The 22,746-nt window shown below is 33.9% G+C and overlaps 1 protein-coding gene across 3 annotated transcripts in view; it reads right to left on the bottom strand.

The window, feature by feature from the left end:
• CEP76 (centrosomal protein 76) overlaps positions 1-22,746 on the bottom strand; it is a 36,285-nt gene that overhangs the window by 3,467 nt on the left and 10,072 nt on the right. For 2 of the 3 annotated variants that reach the window (XM_077778130.1, XM_077778132.1), the window contains exons 8-12: positions 20,785-20,973; positions 17,901-18,067; positions 14,121-14,454; positions 11,158-11,375; positions 8,132-10,754 (exon numbers count right to left, since the gene is read on the bottom strand). In XM_077778130.1, coding sequence (XP_077634256.1) covers positions 10,616-10,754; positions 11,158-11,375; positions 14,121-14,454; positions 17,901-18,067; positions 20,785-20,973 — 1,047 coding nt within the window. In that variant the 3' untranslated portion in view covers positions 8,132-10,615. Of the gene's footprint in view, positions 1-8,131; positions 10,755-11,157; positions 11,376-14,120; positions 14,455-17,900; positions 18,068-20,784; positions 20,974-22,746 lie in introns of those variants that run through there. The other variant, XM_077778131.1, reaches the window with a different exon arrangement.

The following is a 22,746-nucleotide window of genomic DNA, read 5'->3' as shown; positions in this document are numbered from 1 at the left end:
TGGTATAGATAAACCACATCTTCTTGATCCATTCGTCTGTTGATGGACACTAAGGCTTATAAAGACATATTTCAAAAAGACTTCTGAAAATGTCTTTGAAAAAGAACCCAATATTGCCATGGAAATTTACAAAGAAATCATCTTTGAATTAATTTCTTCTATTACATTTAAAACAACTGCTACTGGTAATATATAAGCTATTTAACTAATTCTTACTATCAGATTTATTAAGAACTGAAGATTCCACCTTAACATTTTTTTAACTAATCCAAAGACACTAGTTTTCGTAATATATTGCCAAAAAAAAGCAATCAAGTTTCATTCAAAACATTATTCATAACTTTAGTTTAAAAAAATTCCATTTATCACCGGAATTAAGGTAGTATAAAACTAAAGCTGAGTCTCATAAGTTAAGATGTAAATGAGAAAACCCTAGAGCAACTATCAAAAAATAAATAAACTTAAAAATATAGTGACAAAATGGTTAAAGACCATTACATGCTTCATTAGAAAATATTCACTTAATGCAAAGCAAGCAGTAAAGGGGAAATGAAGGAATAAAAAAGGCATGAAACACAAAGAAAAGAAAAAGTTGAATGGCAGACATTAAACCCAGCTATATCAATAAGAACATTCAATGTGAATGGATTTAAAATCCAGACAAAAGGCACAGACTGGAAAAAAAAAAAGATTTGACTATACTAATACAGGAGATACACTTTATACTGAAAGATATGAATTGATTAAAAGTTAAAGGATAGAAGAAGATATAATCATGCAAACAACAACCACAAGAAAGCTATACTAATATCAGAAAAAGTAGACTTTAAAACAAAAATATTATTAGAGACAAAAATGGACATTTAAACAAGGATATATGCACATAACAATTATAATCCTATATATCAGAACACCAAAATACATGAAATAAAACCTGAAAGGAATATAGGGAGAAATAAACAATTCAACAGCAATAGTTGGAGGACTTTAGGGGCACTTGGGTGGCTCAGTTGGTTAAGCATCCAACTCTTAATTTCAACACAGGTCATGATCTCATGGTTTGTGAATTCGAGTGCTACATCAAAATGTTAGTACTGAGCCTGCTTGGGATTCTTTCACTCCCTCTCTCTCAAAATAAATAAACTTAAATTTAAAAAAAATAAGAGGACTTTAATACTCTTCTTTCATTAATGACTGAATAATTAGAATAAACCATTAATGAATACATAAACAAGGATATATTTGAACACTCTAAGCAGCTAGACCTAACAGACATCTAACAGAATATACTTTTTCTCCTTAATGCACATGTGAACATTCTCCAGGATACACTATATGTTAAACCATAATACAAACCTCAATAAATTAAGAGGATAGAAATAATACAAAGTATGTTCCGTGGTCACAATAGAAAGAAATTAGAAATCAACAGCAGGAGAAAATATTGGTTAACTTGCAAACATATGGAAATTAACATACTCCTAAGTAGCCAATGGGTCAAAGAAGAAATCAAAAAAGACATCAGAAGATACTTTGAGATGGATGAAAATAAAGAAAAACATACAAAAATTTCTGAGATGCATATAGGAAGTGTTTACAGGAGTGCTTACAGGAACATTTATAGCTGTAATATATTAAGAAAGAAGAAAGATCTCAAATCAATAACCCAACCTTCTGTCTTAAGATACTAGAAAAAGTACAACTAAGCCTAAAGGAAGAAGAAAGAAATAATAAAGATCAGGGTAGAAATGAATGAAAAAGGAATAGAAAAACAACAAAGAAAAATCAGTGACAACAAACTCTAGTTCTTTGTTAAGATCAACAAAATTGGAAAAAAAGAGAGAGAAGACTCCCATTAGTAGAATCAGAAAGAGGAATCATCACCACTGACCTTATAAATATAAAAAGGATTAGGAAGACATACTATGAACAACTGTATACCAAAATTAGATAACTTAGATTGAATGGATAAGTTCCTAGAAAGACACCAACCATCAAAACTGCCTCAAGAAGAAATAGACAATCTGGATAGACCTATAACATGTGAAGCAATTGAGTTAGTAATCAAAAAACTACTCACAAAGCCCAGGACCAGATGGCTTCTGAATTCTACCAATTAAAGTGAAAACTAAATCAACTTTTCACAAACTCTTCCAAAAAACAGAAGTGAGGAACACTTCCCAATTCATTTTATAAGACCAGTATTATCCTGATATCAAAATCAGATAAAGATATCACAAGACAAGTAAACTACAAACCAGTATCTCTTATGAATACAGACCAAAAATATCCTTATCAAAATACTAGCAAACTGAACATATAGCAGCATATATAAAAAGAATTATACACCATGACCAACTACAATTTATCCCAGAATTGCAAAGCTGGTTTAACATTTGAAAATCAAGTCATGTAATACATTATATCAATAAATAAGAAACAAAAATCACATGATCATCTCAATACATGCAGAAAGAGCATTTGACAAAAATCCAACACCCTTTCATGATAAAAATAAACACAACTAGGTGTTAGATGGGAACTTCTTCAATCCGATATAGGGCATCTATGAAGAAAACAGTTAACATCATAGTTAATGGTGAAAGAGTGATTTCCCCATAACATCATGAACAAGACAATATCATCCGCTCTCATCACTTCTCTTCACTACTGTGTTGGAGGTACTAGCCAGAGCAATCAGGCAAATGAATGAGAGAATGAATGAATGAATGACATCTAGATTGGAAATGTAGAGGTAAAAACTACTTCTATTTGCAGGTGTCATCGTTGTGTATAAAGAAAATCCTAAGGAGCCACTAAAAAAACTATTAGAATTAATTACTAAATGAGGTCAATGAGATTGCATGATACAAGATCACATACAAAAATCAATTGTATTTCTATTCACTTGCAATGAACAAGCCAAAAATGACACTAAGAAAACATTTACAATAGCATCAAAAAGATAAAATGGGAATAAATTTAACAAAAGTAGAAAACTTATACTCTGCAAACTACAAAACATTGTTGAGGAAAATTAAAGATTTAAAATAAATGGGAAAACAACCCATGTTCATAAATCAAACAACTTAACATTGTTAAGATGGCAATACTACCCAAGGGACACCTGACCTGGCTGGGTCACTTGGTAAAACATGAAACTCTTGATCTCAAGATTGTGAGTTCAAGCCCCATGTTGGGCATGCGGCAAAAGAAAGAGAGAGAGAGAGAGAGAGAGAGAAAGAAAGAAAGAAAGAAAGAAAGAAAGAAAGAAAAAAAGAAAGGGAGAGAGAGAGAGAAAGAGAGAAAGAGAGAAAGAAAGAGAAAGAGAGAAAGAAAGAAAGAAAAGACAATACTTCCCAAAGCAATCCACAAATTCAAGGCAACACCTTTTAGAATCCTGGTGTCTGATCTGGCCATTTGCAGTGACGTGACTGGAGGTAGAATATGTTATGCTAAGTGAAATACATTAATCAGAGAAAGACAAATACCATGATTTCACTCATGTAGAATTTAAGAATCAAAACAGATTAACATGGGAAGAGGGAGGGAAGAGAAGAGAGGGAAACAAACTACAAGAGACTCTTAATGACAGAGAACAAACTAATGGATTGACAGAGGGAGATAGGTGGGAGATGGGCTAGATGAGTGATGGGCAATAAGAGGGCACTTGTGATGAGCATTGGGTATTGTATGTAAGTATCCATTCAGATGGATGAATCACTGGATTCTACTCCTGAAACACTAACAAACAAAAACAAAAACTTCTGGTGTTTTATAGAAATTGACAAACTGATTCTGAAATTCATATGGAATTGCAGAGGACTCAGAATAGTCAAAACAATCTTGAAAAAGAACAAAGTTGGAGGATTCTCACAATTCCCAATTTCCTTTTCTTTTAAATTAAGGTCTACACCCAACATGGGGCTTGAACTCACACCCCCAAGATCAAGAGTCACATACTCAACCAACCGAGCCAGCCAGACACCCCTCAAACTTTCCAATTTCAAAATGTACAACAAAGCAATAATAGATAATCAAAATGTGTGGTAGGGGAACAATAAAAAGACTGGCACAATAACAATAGAGAATCATGACTCTCTATTCCTACATCTTTTGTCAACTGACAAGGGTGTCAAGATCATTCAATGGGGATAGAATAGTCTTTTCAACAAATGGTGATGAAACACCTCAATATTTATATGTAAAAGAATGAAGAATGTTACCTGACAAGATACACAAAACTTAACTTAAAAAGGGATCAAAGACCTAAGAGCTAACACCATAAAAGTCTTAGAAGAAAACATAGGGGTAAATCTTCATCACCTTGGATTTGGCAACGGACTCTTAGATATGACAAGAAAAGCAAGAGCAACAACAAAACAGATACATTGGCCTTGGTCAAAATTAAAAACTTTAGTACTTCAAAGACACAATCAAGAAAATGAAGACAACCCACAGAATGGAAGAAAGCATAGACAAATCATATTATCTGAAAGGAGACTTGTATTTAAAATATATAAAAGGACTCTCACAACTCAAAAATAAAAAGACAATCCAACTTAAAAATGGGCAATGGATCCAAATAGACATTTCTTCAAAGCAGATATACAAATGGCCAATAAGCACACACACAAAAAATGCCCAGCATCATTAGCCATTAGGGAAATGCATATAAAAACCACAGGGAGATACCACTTCACACCCCCTAGGATGACTAGAATCAGAGTCAGGTAATAACAAGGTGTTGTCAAGAATGTGAGGAAATCAGAACCCTTATCCACTGCTGGTGGGACTGGAAAGTGGTACAGCTGCTTTAGAAATCTATTTGGCATTCCACTAAAATGTTATCATATTAGCCCAGCAATTCCTCTCCTAGGCATATACTCAAGAGAAATGAAGACACATCCCCACACAAAACCTTGGACATGAATGTTTACAGCACCATTATTTAGCCAAAAGGTGGAAACAACCAAAATGTCTACTGACTAATAATTATGATGTATCTATGCAATGGAAAATTTGCCCATAAAAAGGAATGACATAATGATACATGCTACCACATGATTAAATCTTAAAGACATTATGCTAAGTGAAAGAAGCCAGTCACAAAAGACCATGTACGATTCCATTCATGAGAAGATCCAAAATAGAGAAATCTACACAGAAAGTAGATTAGTGCTCGCTTAGGGCTAGGAGGCAAAGAAGGGAGATAGGAGAGTAATAGCTGGAGGCAAAGAAGGGAGATAGCGTAATAGCTGAAGGGTACAGGGTTTCTTTATGAGGTGATAAAATGTTCTAAAATTGATTGATGATGGTTGCACATATGTCTGACTATGGTACAAACAACTGAGTTACATACTTTTTTGAATTATATACTTTAACATGGTTAATTGTACAGTAGACAAATTATATTAATAAAGCTGTTAAAATTAGTGATAAAATGTTTGCTTATGTTGAAATCAAATAGATTTAACTTCTGATGTTCATCTTACATTTTGTGCTCCCATCGCTCCCATTCCCTCACTGTACACTTTGTACAAGGAAAAGAATTTTTAAAATTTCAGTAACAAGTGGCCAGTTAAACAACTAATTTGTAAATAAATGGATTTCAGAATTAATTCTCTACTAGACTGAATATGACTGAAATATTTTCTAGATGCATGTTAGTGGGCACTACTCTTGTATGTCGATTTATTAAATCTCTTAAGTATACAAATAGTTGAATTCTACACCACAAGAAATCTCAATCAGCTCACTGTCCCTCTAAGACATTGACTTGATACTCCAAATATTACTGCAATTTTTGATAGATTATGTGATAACTACCATAAAGACTGGTGTCTTCCATATCCCTTTGTCTTCGGTAGAACCACTAAAAAGAAAATTTTCCATACTACGTGAGTTACTTGGTCATACCTAGAAATGCCATCCCCAGAGAGAAAAACTCACTTTGTATAGACATACAGCAGAAAGAAGTAAACTCAAAGTCAGAACTTGGCTCTAGAACTGATCTGCTATTCGAAATACTATCTTTGGACATGGAACTTCACTTCTCTAGATCTCCATTTCATTACTATATAAATTAAGTGGACTGGAAGACCTAAGATTCCATTCAAGTCCAAAATCCTGTAATTCAAAGCCATGAAGTATTAAATCACATGTAAAAATGGCCTAAGTATAAAGGTATTTAAAACTCTAATTATAGATGCAAAACCAAAAAAAAAAAAATAGCTACCTTCAAAAACACTAGGAAACGTCTGTTTTGGAGTATTAGTTCAAGTCTAAATTCCATAGAATCAGAGAAAGAAATCATTCCTAAGAATAGATGTGAACTAATGACCAATAACCTCTTCTATCTTCCCTTCTAATATCCATGACTATTTCAACACTGGTGTCATGTAGTGAATACACAAACCAAATACAGGTCAAATGTAATTACAAGGACTATGCCAACCAAATCTCAGAAGAAAATATTAAACATTTAATACCCACATTTAAGTGCATTAATGATTATAAGAGAACTTGTGTTTGAAATGTAGAATATATGCTATAAACAGGATAGGTCCTTCAAAATTAGATGGCTTCTAGTTTATATGTTTGACTATTTTGTTTTTAATATTTTATAAAGGCTTTGGCTAATCCCAAATTATTTTTCAACTACCAATAGCTCAAAAACAATCCTACTTTCCCATTGGTTTAAAAGTTAAGAGCACATTCAGCGTCCCTCATCATCAGGGAAATATAAATAAAAACCACACTGAGATACCACCTCACACTGGCCAGAGTGGCTAAAATGAACAAATCAGGAAACTATAGATGCTGGTGAGGATGTGGAGAAACGGAAACCTTCTTGCACTGTTGGTGGGAATGTAAAATGGTGTAGCCCCTCTAGAAAACAGTATGGAGGTTCCTCAAAAAATTAACAATATAATTCCCCTATGACCCAGCAGTAGCACTGCTAGGAATTTACCCAAGGGATACAGGAGTGCTGATGCATAGGGGCACATGTACCCCAATGTTCATAGCAGCACTCTCAACAATAGCCAAAACACGAAAAGAGCCTAAGTGTCCATCAACGGACAAATGGATCAAGAAGATGCGGTTTATCCACACAATGGAATACTACATGGCAATGAGAAAGAATGAAATCTGGCCATGTGTAGCAACGTGGATGGAACTTGAGGGTGTTATGCTGAGCGAAATAAGTAAGGCAGAGAGGGACAGATACCATATGTTTGCACGTATAGGCGGATTAGGAGGAACTTAACAGAGGACAATAAGGGAGAAGGGAAAAAATAGTGGGGGAGAGGGAGGGAGGCAAACCATGAGAGACTGTTGAATGCCGAGAACAAACTGAGGGCTGATAGAGGTGGGGGAGAGGGGAAGAGGGGTGATGGGCATGGGGGAGGACACTTGTTGGGATGAGCACTGGGTGTTATATGGAAACCAACTTAACAATAAATCATTTAAGGAAAAAAAAAAGTTAAGGGCACGTTAAAAAACAGATCATCTAATTCATGTACTTATCTCCGTTAAGTAGAAAGTATGAAATTGTTATCTATAGTCTAAGCAAAACTAAATTCCTATTTAGTAAGCATGAAATCAGAAGTGTGAATGGGTTAGTTTAAAAAAATGATGGTTTGTAACTAATGCCTTCTGATGGTTAGCTATATGGCACAGAATACTACTTTAATAGCAATAGTCTTTTCAAATATAAAGCCTACTCTTCATTTGGTTCAAAACTCGTCTTTGTTGGGGTGCCTGGGTGGCTCAGTCAGTTAAGCGTGCCACTTTAGCTCAGGTCATGATCTCACAGTTCACAGGTTCGAGCCCCGTGTCAGGCTCTGTGCTGACAGCTAGCTCAGAGCCTGGAACCTGTTTCGGATTCTGTGTCTCCCTCTCTCTCTGACCCTCCCCTGCTCATGCTGTCTCTATCTCTCTCTCAAAAATAAATAAAACATTTAAAAAAATGTTAAAAAATGAAAAACTTATCTTGGTTAAAAAGTAGAAAATTGAGTTTCAAATATGTGTACTTTCCAGAATTGCCAGGTTATTGATGTGTTTTTGCAGATCATATAAAAAAATGTATACCTCAATACAAGAAAAAAATTTAACAGCACTTGAACTGTTCACTTGGTTGGAACTAAATTTAATCAGTTTTATTCAACAGGTTCATGCTTGAGTAATGAAATTTCTAGGTTTCTGATAGTCTTCTACTAAATACATACACCTATGTATTATACATACACACATATATATGTATAGAGAACTGCATTAATGTACATATTGTCAAAAAGAACACATTAAAGACATTATATAAAAAACTACATTTTTAATAGGAAAACAACTTTTATGACAGCTAAATAGACAAGATATATTTAATTTTTAAAAAGAAAATTAGTAATAAGAGTAGAATTCTAGTGATAAATGCACTGAAATAATCTCTTGAAGTAAACCAACTTTACAGAAAATTATTAATGCTAGACTGTATTAAAGTGCATAAAAAAGAAATTTATTTTAGAATTTATATCAAAGGTGCTTTATGAATACATGTGTTACTCTGGTACAGTAAGGCAGGAAGCCCTGCATCAATGATAACACAGCCTTGATCTTAATTAACATAGTCTGCCTCTTAGTATGTGCCTCATAAATAGTTTGTTCCAAAAGTTGAAAATTATAAGCAATTTTCTCTATTGACAGCTTTATGAGTAATTTTGACAACAGAATAAAAAAGTCTTAATTCTTATTTTGCTAATTCTCTATAAAATCGTGACAGTCTCACAAGAAACATCTGATTATTGTTTTCAAAGAAAATTGAGAAGAGGAATATTTTCAGACTTTTTAAGCAAGCTAAGTCATAAATATTTATTATATATAAAAATAAACGAAAGGTAAATTTTAGGGTATCTCTAGATTTTAATTCTTTTTAAAAACATTAAATCATTTTATTTGCAATGGTGAAGTAAAATGATGAAAAAAGAAAAACTTGCACAGGTGCTTTCTTAAAAATTAAGGCCAATGGATAAAGCAAGCAAATCAAGAACTGTGCACAGAGGTGCTGAATGGACAGTTAATCTACCACATCATGCAGCTTCTCACAAAAAGTCAAATTGCTATAGCTTTTTTAATGTTCACTATTGCTCACTTTTAAAACTTGCTCAATTTTAGGGGCACCTGAGTGGCTCAGTAAGTTAAGCATCTGACTTTGGCTCAGGTCATGATCTTGCAGTTCATGAGTATGAGCCCAACGTTGGGCTCTGTGCTAACACCTCAGAAGCTGGATGGAACCTGCTTTGGATTCTGTGTCTCCCTCTCTCTTTCTGACCCGCCTCAGCTTGATTGCGCACACACGCTCTCCCTCTCTCAAAAATAAATGTTAAAAAAAATTTATGAAACAAAAAGAAAACTTGCTCAATTTTAAAACAAGTTGTCAGCATGGAGTTCCTCACATATGCTTATTTTTCAATGGCCTCACATAATAATTCTCTAATTTAGAGTAGTTACATATACACTGATGTTTTTATCACAATGAAAAAAGGGAAAAAAGAAAAATGTGGGTTCATAAGATGGAATCCATGAAGAGGCTAATAATGAATCCTTAGACTACAGAAAATTAGCAACAGACTGCAAATATTAATTATAGAAAACTCCCTGTTTCTATAATTAGAAAAACCCGTTTCTATAATTAGAAAACTGGGTGGCTCTGTTAAGCGTCCGACTTCAGTTCAGGTCATGATCTCATAAATCAGATCGTGAGTTTGAGCCCTGTGTTGGGCTTTGTACTGACAGCTCAGAGCCTGGAGCCTGCTACAGATTCTGTGTCTCCCTCTCTGCCCCTCCCCAGCCTGCACTCTATCTCTCTCTCTTAAAAAAATATAAAAAAATTTAATTTTAGAAAACAGTTTATCAGTATCATAACAAAAGAGTATGATGAATTTTTTCTAAAACACTCAATTCATTTTTGTGATGAATCAAACAAGTATAAATTATGTCTTTTTCTGTGAGGTTTGTTTTGTTATTAATATTTATGTTTTCTGGTATTAGTTTTTCCTATTATTGCATCGAAGTCTTCCCATAAATCCCTGGAAAGTCACAAATATCCCTATAGCCATGGGTAAACCACTAAAGTGATAATTCATCAAAATGTATTTCCACCTATCTAATAAATATATCTGTTATGTATTTTCTAATTTATATAAAATAATCCCATTTGATCTATGAAAAATAATGATCTATATTGAATTTACTATGGCTCAAACCCTTAGACAAATAAATATTTCTCTGATTGCCTGTTAATGCAAAGAAAACTGGGTTAAGTTTTATATTCATATTTAAACTACTGAATAACTGTAAACAAAGTAACATTTATTAAAATAAAATATACACTTAATTTATACTAAATTCCACTCAGATTTATACAAGTTTTTCATTCTTAATTTTTAAATATACACATGATTTTTCTCAAACATTATCAGTCAGGTATATACAATAATAAAATATGACATCCAAGCCAGAATGTGATTTTTAAAATAATGAACCTCTAAATAACTAGTAATGTACAATGTGTAAAATTTCAATAAAACACAGGTGTATTCTTATAGAAAGGTTAGTCCTATAATACCGAGCGATATTTACAAGCAAACATGATCCAAACAGCACATGCAGATTCAGGGTAAGTAAACACTCGGACACGGACTGCCAGTCGCACCTGGTCTCCACGGCAACAAATTATTTCTTCACAGAAAGGAGACCTAGAGAAGAAAGAAAATTTATTCAATTAAGAAGTAAAAACAGGTTTTATTTCTTTCCAAGTAAGTCAGTATTTAAAATAATTTTTAAATCTCCTGTCTGCTACCAACAGCCCTGTAATTTTGGTTAAGCTATTCAGATCATAGAACATTTCCTCACAGTGTATAAATTTTAAAAATTACACTAGAGAAGATTAGAAATCTTCAACTGATATCGCACCAAAATAAATGGGAAAATTATCCAACTATCTAGAGCTACATTTCAGACTCAATCTGTGGCAAGGCAAATAAATCATTATAAAATTTCACCATGTGATTCTAAAGTCATTCCTAAAAAATCAGACTAACAGATTGCTAAAATTGCTAAGCCAATAGTAACATTTATGAATTCAAAATTGTACCTTACCGAAGACATGTGGCAAATGCACGCCTTGCATTTCTATATACAAAATGTATTGGAAACCCTTTAAATGTGTGACCATCAGGTACAGCCCTCCTTATGGCATCTTGAAATTCTTCATTGCCTGCAGATATACTTGTTGTGCGCTCAAATTCGTAAGAAGCCAAAGCTGGTGATAAGAGATAGGAAAGCTGGTCTTCCCAAACAGTGGTGAGACCAAGATCCTATAACAATCAAAAGACAAAAATTAAAGAAGGTGAAACACACTAATATTTTAAAAACCAATTTTTAAGTGTTGACTTAACATATGCCAAGAGAAAATTCTTAAAACCTGTCATAATTTTGTAAGCTTTCTAGTAATTATTATAAAGACACATACAAATAAAAAATAAAAGGAATTACAGGTATCTGGTTTTACTTCTTAGAGAAAAAAAATTTTTTTAGTTTATTTATTTTGAGAGTGAGAGATAGAGACAGAGTGAGAATCCCAAGCAGGCTCCATGCTGTCAGCACAGAGCCTAACATGGGGCTCAATCTCACAAACCACGAGATCATGACCTGAGGCTGAAATCAAGAGTCAGACACAATCAACTGAGCTCCCCAGGCATCCCTAAATGAAAAATTTTCAGTATAATGATGTTAGTAAAGGCTCCAAAATCCTATACTTCCTTAATATCCACTAGAAAAGACAATATGGAACAGTCCTACTATGAAAAACATGGTGTCACTGAATTTTGAAATCACATTTTATTTGACTTTAAATAATACGACTGAATCTGCTTAATTTAATTGTTCCAACAGAAATTCAACTGTAGTGAGAAACGTCAACAAATAAATTGCATGTATAAGTAAATTCAAGTATTTATTGAGCATTTACTCTTAAAAAAAAACACTAACTTTTATACTGTAAGGAGATAAAAAGGTGAAAAAGACATGCTATAGGCCCTTGGGGAGCCTCAAACATGTTTCTATGGAATGTTGAAGGCAATTATGACTTCATTTACAGCATCAGAGAAACTACAAGTATCTAGACACACTGACATTTTAAAAACAGCTACAAACATAAAAAACTTCTCAAAATTCTAAATATTTTATTATCATAATATATCTCTAGCATTTCTTGATTTTGCATTCAAGGTTTTAACTGGTTCCAAGTGACCCCAAAGGTCCAAGATCATCTATCTGTTTCTGGTGGCAAAAAAGTAAATCTCACTTGCTGATTTATAGGCGCTATTAACTTAGTGATCAACACTGGTATCTAGCTCAGTTTTATCTTTTTTCGGGTGGGGGAGTACCTGGGTGGCTCAGTCAATTAAGTGTCTGATTCTCTATTTTGGCTCAGGTTCTGATCCCAAGGTTCTAGGATTAAGACCCAGTCAGGGTGTCTGAGCAGAGCCTGCTTGGATTCTCTCTCCGTCTCTCTGCCCCACCCCTGCTCATGCACTTGTACTCTCTCTCAAAATAAATCAAATAAACTAAAAAAATAATAGTAAAGAACAACTTTTTAAAATTTATTTATTTTGAGAGAGAGAGAGAGAGAGAGACCACACAAAGTGAGAAGAGGCTATGAGAGAGAAGCGGAGAGAATCCCAAGCAGGCTCCACACTGTCAGTACAGAGCATGAGGTGGGGTTCCAACTCATGAACCATGAAATCATGACCTGAGCTTAGATGGAGTGGGACGCTTAACCAACCGAGCCACTCAGGGTGTTTTCCTTCTCCATTCAAATTCTTACAATGTAATAAAATACTGGTTTTGTTTGTAAACAAAACCTAAGAAAACTAAAAGGCAGTAATGAGTGATGGAGGGAAAGGAACAATAATGAGGGGCTTTCAGTACAGTGAACTAGATCCTTGACCAATCTACTGCTAAGAACTACAAATGCCAGACTAAATATTTTCCAAAATATACTTTTAAATGCTTTGATGACTTAGCAAAGAAGTACAGATTTTAACTTAGCAAAGAAGTACAGATTTTAGAGGCCAAAGCTTATAGTAACTGGGAGCCCAGAGAACATATCTGATATATCAGTTTGCTTTTGATGGCCTCAAGAAATGCAGAAAACAGGATTCACCAGAGGTAGGGAATCTATTAGCGAATCCCAAAAGGTTAATTACAAATAAATCTTCTGGGATTCTAGTCCTATACTGGTCATATGTATTGCAAATAACTTTTCCCATTCCAGTACTGTTCTTTTCAGTCTCTGACTGGTTTATTCTGATGAACAAAGATTCTTAAAATACATGAATCTTTTCCTTTATGATTAATGCTTTTTATGTCTTCTTTAATGTACTTTAAAAGAAATCAAAATAGCTAATAAATAAGAGATCTGATATCATTAGTAATCAGGGAAATGCAAATTAAAGCTGGAAGGATATAATTTTACATCTACCTAAGTTAGTGTAATAGGAAGAAAAAAAAATCAACCTGGAAAAAATGAATATGAAAAATTTTAACACAATATTTTCATGGGAAATAATATAAATATTTAACAAAAAAAAACAGTGGCATTGAACAAAATCTGAACTATTTCACCACTCTTCATTTCTAGAAGGAAGTAATAAACTCTAAAAGTATTGGTGGGAGTGCTAGGTGGCTCAGCTGGTTAAGCCTCTGACTCTTGATTTCAGCTCAGGTCAAGAACTCTTAATCTCAAGGTTCTTGAGAGGAAGTCCAGCATTGGGCTGTGTGCTGACAGCATGGAGCCTGCTTGGGATTCCACCTCTCTCAAAATAAATAAAAGGAAAAAAAAGTACAAGTACTGGTATATTTGGAAATTTTTGAGTCTTAGAACTTAACTCTCATGACTTTCAAAACTATAAGCTTCTTAAGGGCAAGAACTCTGCTGGCCTTTGCTTTGTTAAGGGATAAAAGTGACTGACCTATCCCACCTGTTCCCCTCCCCAAACTATTAAATACATAAAAAACTGGAAAAAATGCATAAAACTACAAACGTCAGTGTTAATTACCTTTCTGTGTTCTGACACTAGTAGCCTTAGCTGCATTTCTATTTCATTACTTGTTACTGAAGCATCAATTGTAGATGCACATAGAGGGGGAAAGGGAGGAAGGGATGTTGTAGCTCCTGGAGCACACACAGATTTGATTGCTTCTTCACTCATGGGTTTCCATTTGGATTCATCATTCAAATCAAACACACAGATTTCTACTGAGTCAGAGGGCTGACAATTTCCCAGGAACATCTGATGATTGAAAACACAACCAATTGTTCGATATGGGTACAATGGTTTGGGCTGTTCAGTAACTGGAGATTCATCAGGATTGACAGGTTTGTGGATATACCTAAAAGAAGTAAATCATAATTTTATATAATAAAAACTTAAAAATTAAGAAGGCAGAATCTTATTGAGAAAGAAAATTATTCTAATACTTAAGGCCATAAGTATTTCCCAAGACTAATACTTGTTTTTCCTTCTTATATTTAAATTAAATTGTAATTTAATTACTCTATATATAATAATTGTATGGCACATATTATGATATAAAAATCAACTCTACTTAGGGGTGCCTGGGTGGCTCAGGTGGTTAAGCATCTGACTTCAATTCAGGTCACGATCTCGTGGTTTAAGGGTTCAAGCACCATGCAGGGCTCTGTGCTGCAGCTCAGAGCCTGAAGCCTGCTTCAGATTCTGTGTCACCCTTTCTCTCTGCCCCTTCCCCACTCCTGCTCTTTCTCTCTTTCTCTCTCTCTCTCTTCCCCGCTCCTGCTCTTTCTCTCTTTCTTTCTCTCTCTCTCAAAAATAAATAATAAACATTAAAAAAAATTTTTTTTTAAATCAACTCTACCTTAACATGAGAATACATTCTATGTATAGTCATTAAGATCAAAAATGTTCGGGTGCCTGGGTGGCTCAGTCAGTTAAGCATCCGACTTTGGCTCAGGTCACAATCTCATGGTTCGTGGGTTCGAGTCCTGCGTCAGGCTCTGTGCTGACAGCTCAGAGCCTGGAGCCTGATTCAGATTCTGTGTCTCCCTCTCTCTCTCTACCGCTCCCCCACTCGTGCTCAGTCTCTCTCTGTCTCAAAAATAAACTATAAAAAAATTTTTTAAAAAGATCAAAAATGTTCATCTCAGATAACACAATTAAAATAATTTAACTACACATTAGGTACAACTAACCAAAATGATGATCAACCAGAGAAAAATTCAGAAAAATGATAAGATGGCCCAGGGATGACCATTTAGGAACTCCAACATTTAAAGATAAGATAAAGGAAAATTAAGAATAGCCAAACAGGAATAATGAAAGCTGAAAGACAGTGGTATGGAATAAGTTAAGGAAAGAAATGGTCCTAGGGAACAGAAGCAATGAACTCTAAAAAATATGATGACAGACAAAAGGACTTGAAAGAAAAAAGTATTCAGTGGATTTACCAATGTGTAGTTGGTGACCTCAAATTTTCAAAAGGAATCATGATTTACAACCTGAGCTTATTTTTAGACTTGGGGGAAAACACCAGAAAAAGCATATCCCAATTACACAATTAAAAGTAAAATGTAACAGACCCATAACCAGTAAAGAAATTGAATTAGTAGTTAAAAATCTTCCAAAAAAACAAGAGTCCAGGGAGAGATGGCTTTCCAGGGCAATTCTACCAAATATTTAAAGAGTTAACACCTATACTCTTGAAGCTGTTCCAAAAAATAGAAATGGAAGAAAAACTTCCAAACTCTTTCAATGAGGCCATCATTACCTTAATTATAAAACCAGACTAAGACCCCACTAAAAAAGAGAACTATACACCACTTTCCCTGATGAACATGGACACAAAAATCCTCAACAAGATATAAGCCAACCAGATCCAACATACATTAAAAAAATCATTCACCATGACCAAGTGGGATTTATACTGGGGATGCAGGGCTGGTTCAATAGGCACACACAAAAAAATCAAGATATTCATCACATTAATAAAAGAAAGGACAAGAACCACATGATACTCAATAGATGCAGAGAAAGCATTTGACAAAACACAGCATCCTTTCTTGATAAAAACCCTCAAGAAAGTAGGGTAGAAGGGTCATACCTCAAGATCATAAAAGCCATATATGAAAGACCCAATGCTACTATCATCCTCACTGGGGAAAAACTGAGAGCTTTCCCCCTAAGGTCAGGAACAAGACAGGAATATCCATTCTTGCCACTGTATTTCTGGAAGTCTTAGCCTCAGCAATCAGATAATGCAAAGAAATAAAAGGCATCCAAATCAGCCAGGAGGAGGTCAAACTTTCACTTTTTACAGATGACATGATACTCTATATGGAAAACCCAAAAGATTCCACCAAAAAACTGCTAGAACTAATCCATGAATTCAGCAAAGTCGCAGGATATAAAATCAATTGCACAGAAATCAGTTCCTGCACACCAATAATGAAGCAACAGAAAAAGAAATCAAGGAAATCAATCCCATTTACAATTGCACCAAAAACCGTAAGATACCCAGGAATAAATCTAAGAGGTGAAAAATCTATATACACTGACTACTCTAGAAAGCTTATGCAAGAAAGTGAAGAAAACACAAAGAAATAGGAAAATATTCCATGTTCCTGGACAGGAAGAACAAATGTTGTTAAAATGTCAATACTACCCAAAGCAGTCTATATAGTCAATGCAATCACTATAAAACAAACAAACAACATTCTTCACACAGCTAGAACAAACAATCCTAAAATCTGTATGGAACCAAAAGTGACTCTGAATAGCCAAAGCAATCTTGAAAAAGAAAACCAAAGCTGCAGGCATCACAATCCCAAACTTCAAGCTGTATTACAAAGCTATAACCATTAAGACAGTATGGTACTGGCACAAAACAGACACTCAGATCAATGGAACAGAATAGAGAACCTAGAAATGGACCCATAAATGTATTACCAACTAATCTTTGACAAAACAGGAAAGAGTATCCAATGGAATAAAAACAGTCTCTTCAGCAAGTGGTGCTGGGAAAACTGGAGTATAACACACAGAAAAATGAACCTGGACCACTTTTGTATACCATACACAAAAATAAACTCAAAATGGATGAAAGACCTAAACATAAGACAGGAAGCCATCAAGATCCTAGAGGAGAAAGCAGGCAAAAACCTCCTTCACCGTTGCCACAGCAACTTCTTACTCAACACATTTCCAGAGGCAAGGGAAAAAAGCAAAAATAAACTGGATGAATGGTTCAGGAAGATGTGGTGTATATATATACAATGGAGTATTACTCAGCAATCAAAAAGAATGAAATCTTGCCATGTGCAACTACATGGATGGAACTGGAGGGNGAACAGATGAACATAAGGGAAGGGAAGCAAAAATAATATAAAAACAGGGAGGGGGACAAAACATAAGAGACTCTTAAATATGGAGAACAGAGGGTTACTGGAGGGGTTGTGGGAGGGAAGATGGGCTAAATGGGTAAGGGGCGTTAAGGAATCTACTCCTGAAATCATTGTTGCACTCTATACTAACTTGGATGTAAATTTAAAAAAATAAATAAATAAAATGTAATTGTTTGTTTGTTTTTACCAAAATCAAGTTGGTAAAGAATATTTTAGGTATACAAATTTTCTTCAAGTTTAACAGCTATTTTAACTGAAGTAATTTTTTACGTAGTCATCAAAACGGATTTAATAATAAAAATTACGAGTATGTGCCTTTGAGTATCACCAATATAAATAGTCTATAATTTAAAACGTTTATATTTTCATTTTAATATCCTTGTAAGCTGAGTTGACAAACCTGTGTCCTGTTAAACTCTCCCAAAAAGTGACAGTTCCATCAGTTCCACAGGTCATAACCCATGCATGAGGTATTCCTTTTGCCTTAGTCCCAACACAGACAAAGGCTTCTAATCCATATCCAAGAAGAAGACTGCACAGAAGGTTAGCATGATCTTCACAGTCACCCTAGAAAATGAAGTGAATTAAGTATTTATTCCTTCATGTTGTTTCCTCATCAATATTCAAATATAAAATTATAATTAAAAAGTAGTATTAATTTTTTCACTTTTAATCATAAGTCTAGTGTTATGCTGAAACAATTGTGGGGGGGCAAAATACACTAATTTTAGAAGACCCTAAATTATCTTACACAGTCAGTGCTCATAAATCTGATAGTCATAACATGTATACTTTGAGAGGGCTTTCAGGGGCCCCTGAGTAGCTCAGTTAAGCAACTGATTTCGGCTCAGGTCATAATCTCACGGTTCGGAAGTTTGAGCCCCTACATCAGGCTCTGTGCTAACAGCTCAGAGCCTGGAGCCTGCTTCAGATTTTGTGTCTCCCACTCTCGCTGACCCTACCCCACTTACATTGTCTCTCTCTCTCTCTCTCTCTCTCTAATAAATAAACATTAAAAAAACTTATAAAAGAGAGGGCTTTCAGATCAAAAGTATATAAAAACTCATAAAATATAGAAAGACAAGCAGCAAGATTTTAAAGATGAATAGCTAAAGGACATGAACAGACAAGATGACAAATAATACATCAAGAAATGCAAATACATGGGAAAATACTCAAAACAATGAGTTACAGTATCTGTATGTGATCATCTTAAGGCAATAAACATTAGGAAAAATGAGTGAGAGAACAACAAAAGGCTAACAATGGCAATAATTATGGTAGGTTATATATAATTTTCCCTTCTATTTTCTAAATTTTCTTTGATAATGTTCTATTACTCTCAAATATTCAAAAATTTATGAAAACCACAAAAATAGAAAATAATTAAAAAAATCAAGATATAAACAATAAGGCTACAATTATATGAAGATGTAGTTAAGTGTAGGTAAGTGTAGGACTACGGGTAATACACACAAGCAAAAATAACTATTAAGTTCAGTGTTAGCATGGGAGATGATTTCCCCCCTAAATTTTATATTAGCGTCTCTGCACTGTTGTTTTTTATTAACTATACTAAAACCAATAGCATTTTAAAATCATCAAATTGGTTTTTTGAAAAATATAATATCCAACCTTTTACACTCAATAATTTCTATACTGAGATTTTATAGTTTAAAAAATTCAAAAGAAAAGTAATAACACTCCCGAAGATATTCAATGAAAAATTCACTTACAAGTATATCAAAAAATTGGAAGCAAGCCTACTGTAGCCAAAAGGAATAGTTCCTACAATGGCAAAATAGTTAAGTAGATTTTGTATATCAACTAAAGAAAACTTTATTCGTACAACCATTTAAAAATGGAGATCATAAAAATTGTAGCAACACATGGAAAAATGTTCATAGCATAATGTTAAATTATAAAGGACACAAAATTTTATTTATATCTCTATTATAATTATGGAAAGAATGATAAATACACAGAAGAAAAATATAAAAATATAAGAGATGAAATTTCACCTTTACTCTTATAATGCTGTTGTTTGTGCGAGAATAACTTTTTCAATAATTTTTAAGCTTCTAATTTTAAGATATGCTTTCTCTTTAAACAAACTCAGGTAAACAAAATAGTGAATAAAAGGGTGCTTATTTGCTTTGCAAAAGAATGATTTACATAATAATTTTAAATATATACCATTCCTACTATATTTGAAGTCAAAAAGCCTAAATCCATAAACACAACTTTTGGAAACCACAGTTTGAGAATAAATCAAAATAATTCTTCTATAATGTTTAACTTTTCAATTGTTTTTAAGATAAAATCATTTTGACACATCAATCTCTAATCTAAATAGGTTCTACTGCATGAACTTTGCCTTGTGAATGAATACTCATACTATTTATACAACCTCAAACAATAAAATTATTTCAAAACAATAAAGTTCTTTTTTTCTGTTTCTATAGAACTGGAATGCTAAAGATAGTCTTATTTTTATATACCAACATTTGTAGAACACAGATTAGGAAATATCACATAATCTATAAAATTAGTTTATTGAAACCAATTCATTTAACATCAATAAATGTATACAAATTCTTTTCTTTTTAAATAAAGATCAACAAAGTGTTTAAGAAAATTTTAATGTTTATTTTTGAGAGAGAGAGACAGACAGACAGACAGAACATGAGTGGGGGAGGGGCAGAGAGAAAGACAGAATCTGAAGCAGGCTCCAGGCTCCACATTGTCAGCACAGAGCCCAATGCGGGACTGGAACCCACAAACTGTGAGATCATGACCTGAGGCAAACTTGGATGGTCAACCAACTGAGCCACCTAGGAGCCCCTAAACAAATTCTTAAATATACACTTATATTCAAAACTAAACGATATATCATGCAATCCAAGATTTTTTTCCATATTCATTTTGGACTGCCATTTTCTCTTTTTAAAAAAGGTATCATTTAAGTAGATTTTAACATGAATGGTACTAGAAAGACTGTGGTTCTAATCCCAGCACCATCTCTATTCACTGTTTAACTTACCTCTATATCTTAATTTCTGACACTTGAGACTTGTCTCTACCTCACAAAAATATTACACTAAATAAGAAACTACACAAGAAAATAAAGATGCCAAGTTTTTTCTTTATGTATTGAAAACAAAAGATTCTGACTAGTTCAAACGGATAATATATCCATTTTCCTAAGTTAATTATTTTCAAATGCGATAAATTCACAATAACTATGATGTACTGTTTTCAATTCTATTACGTATGTAAGATACCTTGTTTCTACAGAGAAAGGCCAGCAGAGTGCACCACTGTTCCTGTTTACCTCCTCCTCCAATAACCGGGGCTCTTTCATAACCAAGGACATTAACAAATCTGGCTGCTTGCCTTGGAGTATCCAAAAGCCTCCCTGCTCGAAGTGGTTTAATATAGGAACAGACTGGTCTATTTATCCCATTTTCATCCTGAGGAAAAAGGAGGAAAACATTAACTGTAATGAAAGATTAATCATCCCCAATTTTAACACTCTTTCTTAGATGATTATTAACATGGGATAAAAGAATTCTGGACACCACCACTTACTGAGTGCTGACCCTGCATCCAGCACTAAGGCAGCTGAGGGCTGTGCATACAATTTTTTTTTAGTCCTTTTAACATCTCTTATCGTTTCCATTTTATAAATGAAGAAACTGAAGCTACAGGTATTATCCAATAAAGCTGGGATTCAAACCTTGAGCTGTCTGATAATAAGAACTTGAACTCTCGTGATTCAGCAATCTCACTACTGGACATATATCTGAAGCAACTGAAATCAGTATCTCAAAGAGATATCTGCATATCCATGTTCATTCATTGCAGCATTACTCACAATATCCAACATATGGAAACTGAAATCTCCTTTAATGGACGAATAAGTAAAGAAAATGTGATATTAGATATACAACAGAGTATTATTCAGCTTTAACAAAGGAGATCCTGCCATTTGTGACAACATGGACCTGAAGGGTATCATGCCAAATGAAATAAGCCAAACAGAGAAAGATAAATCTTGTATGATGGTTGTCACTTATATGTAGAAGCTTTTAAAAAAAAAAAAAAAAAAAAAGGCTCATTTCACACATATAGAGAACAGAATGGTTGGGAAGAGAGAGGAATAGGTGAGATATAGGTTAAAGAGTACTAATTTTTAGTTATAACAAGAGTAAGTTCTGAGGATCTAATATATACCATGGTGAGTAGTTAATATAGTTAACTTGAAAGTTGCTGAGAGTAGACTTTAAGGATCCTCACCACACAAAAAAAGAGTTAATTATGTGAGGTGATAGATGTGTTCATTATCTTAATTTTGGTAGTTATTCCACAACATATATGTATATCAAGTCATGTCATATACTTTATATATATACAATTTTATTTGCCAATTATTCCTCGATAAAGCAAAACAAAACAAAACTCCTCTGAAAACAGAATAGGCAGGTGGGTAGGGGATGGAGACGGGCTCTAAGCCGAAGTATTCTTCCATAATATCATACAGAATTTAATACTGTGTATTCAAACAATAACTTTTCTGATTTACTGATAAAACAAATTATCAGAACTCATTTTTAGTTTGTTTACATTATACTTGGAGATCCACAGGAAACAATGATTAGTTAATCAAATCAACTGAAAGCAGAGTTTTGAAAATCATTTTAGAAAAACATCTTTCAAATACAAGATATATCCCAGCAGTTGAACTAAAGAGCTACAGGCATACAAAAGTCTCTGATGACTGTCCACCACTATGCTTTTCGAGTTAACATTACAAAAGCCCACATTTCCCTAACTTCATGATTATTGAGATGACAAAGTCAAAGGTCTACTTTCTATTCAAAATTCAAAGACCACACTCTATATCATGGCAAGACTCCTCAGAAATAAGACCTAATTCAGCCAACAAAAACATCATCTGTTTGAATTATGTCTTTCTACACCACAAAAACACCACTTCTCCAATATAATCCCATACTTTAGCAAGAAAAAAAAATCCTATTATTTTCAGTTAATTATAGTGAGAAAGTCTGTGAATTTTTTTATGATGCAGAGGAAAATATTATGATTTCACTCCACACTATGGTTCTCAACTCTTAAAGGTACTGATTTTTTTCCCTGTCCTCTCCCACCCCATAGTACCTCCTGGCTCAAACATATCCATGGTGGTCTCTTATTCTCCACCTCCCCCATGCTATCTTAGGAAT

This window comes from Crocuta crocuta, unplaced genomic scaffold (assembly GCF_008692635.1).
Source record: "Crocuta crocuta isolate KB4526 unplaced genomic scaffold, BGI_CrCroc_1.0 scaffold26, whole genome shotgun sequence".
NCBI classification, from domain to species: domain Eukaryota; kingdom Metazoa; phylum Chordata; class Mammalia; order Carnivora; family Hyaenidae; genus Crocuta; species Crocuta crocuta.
This window is presented reverse-complemented; position numbering and strand designations above follow the sequence as displayed.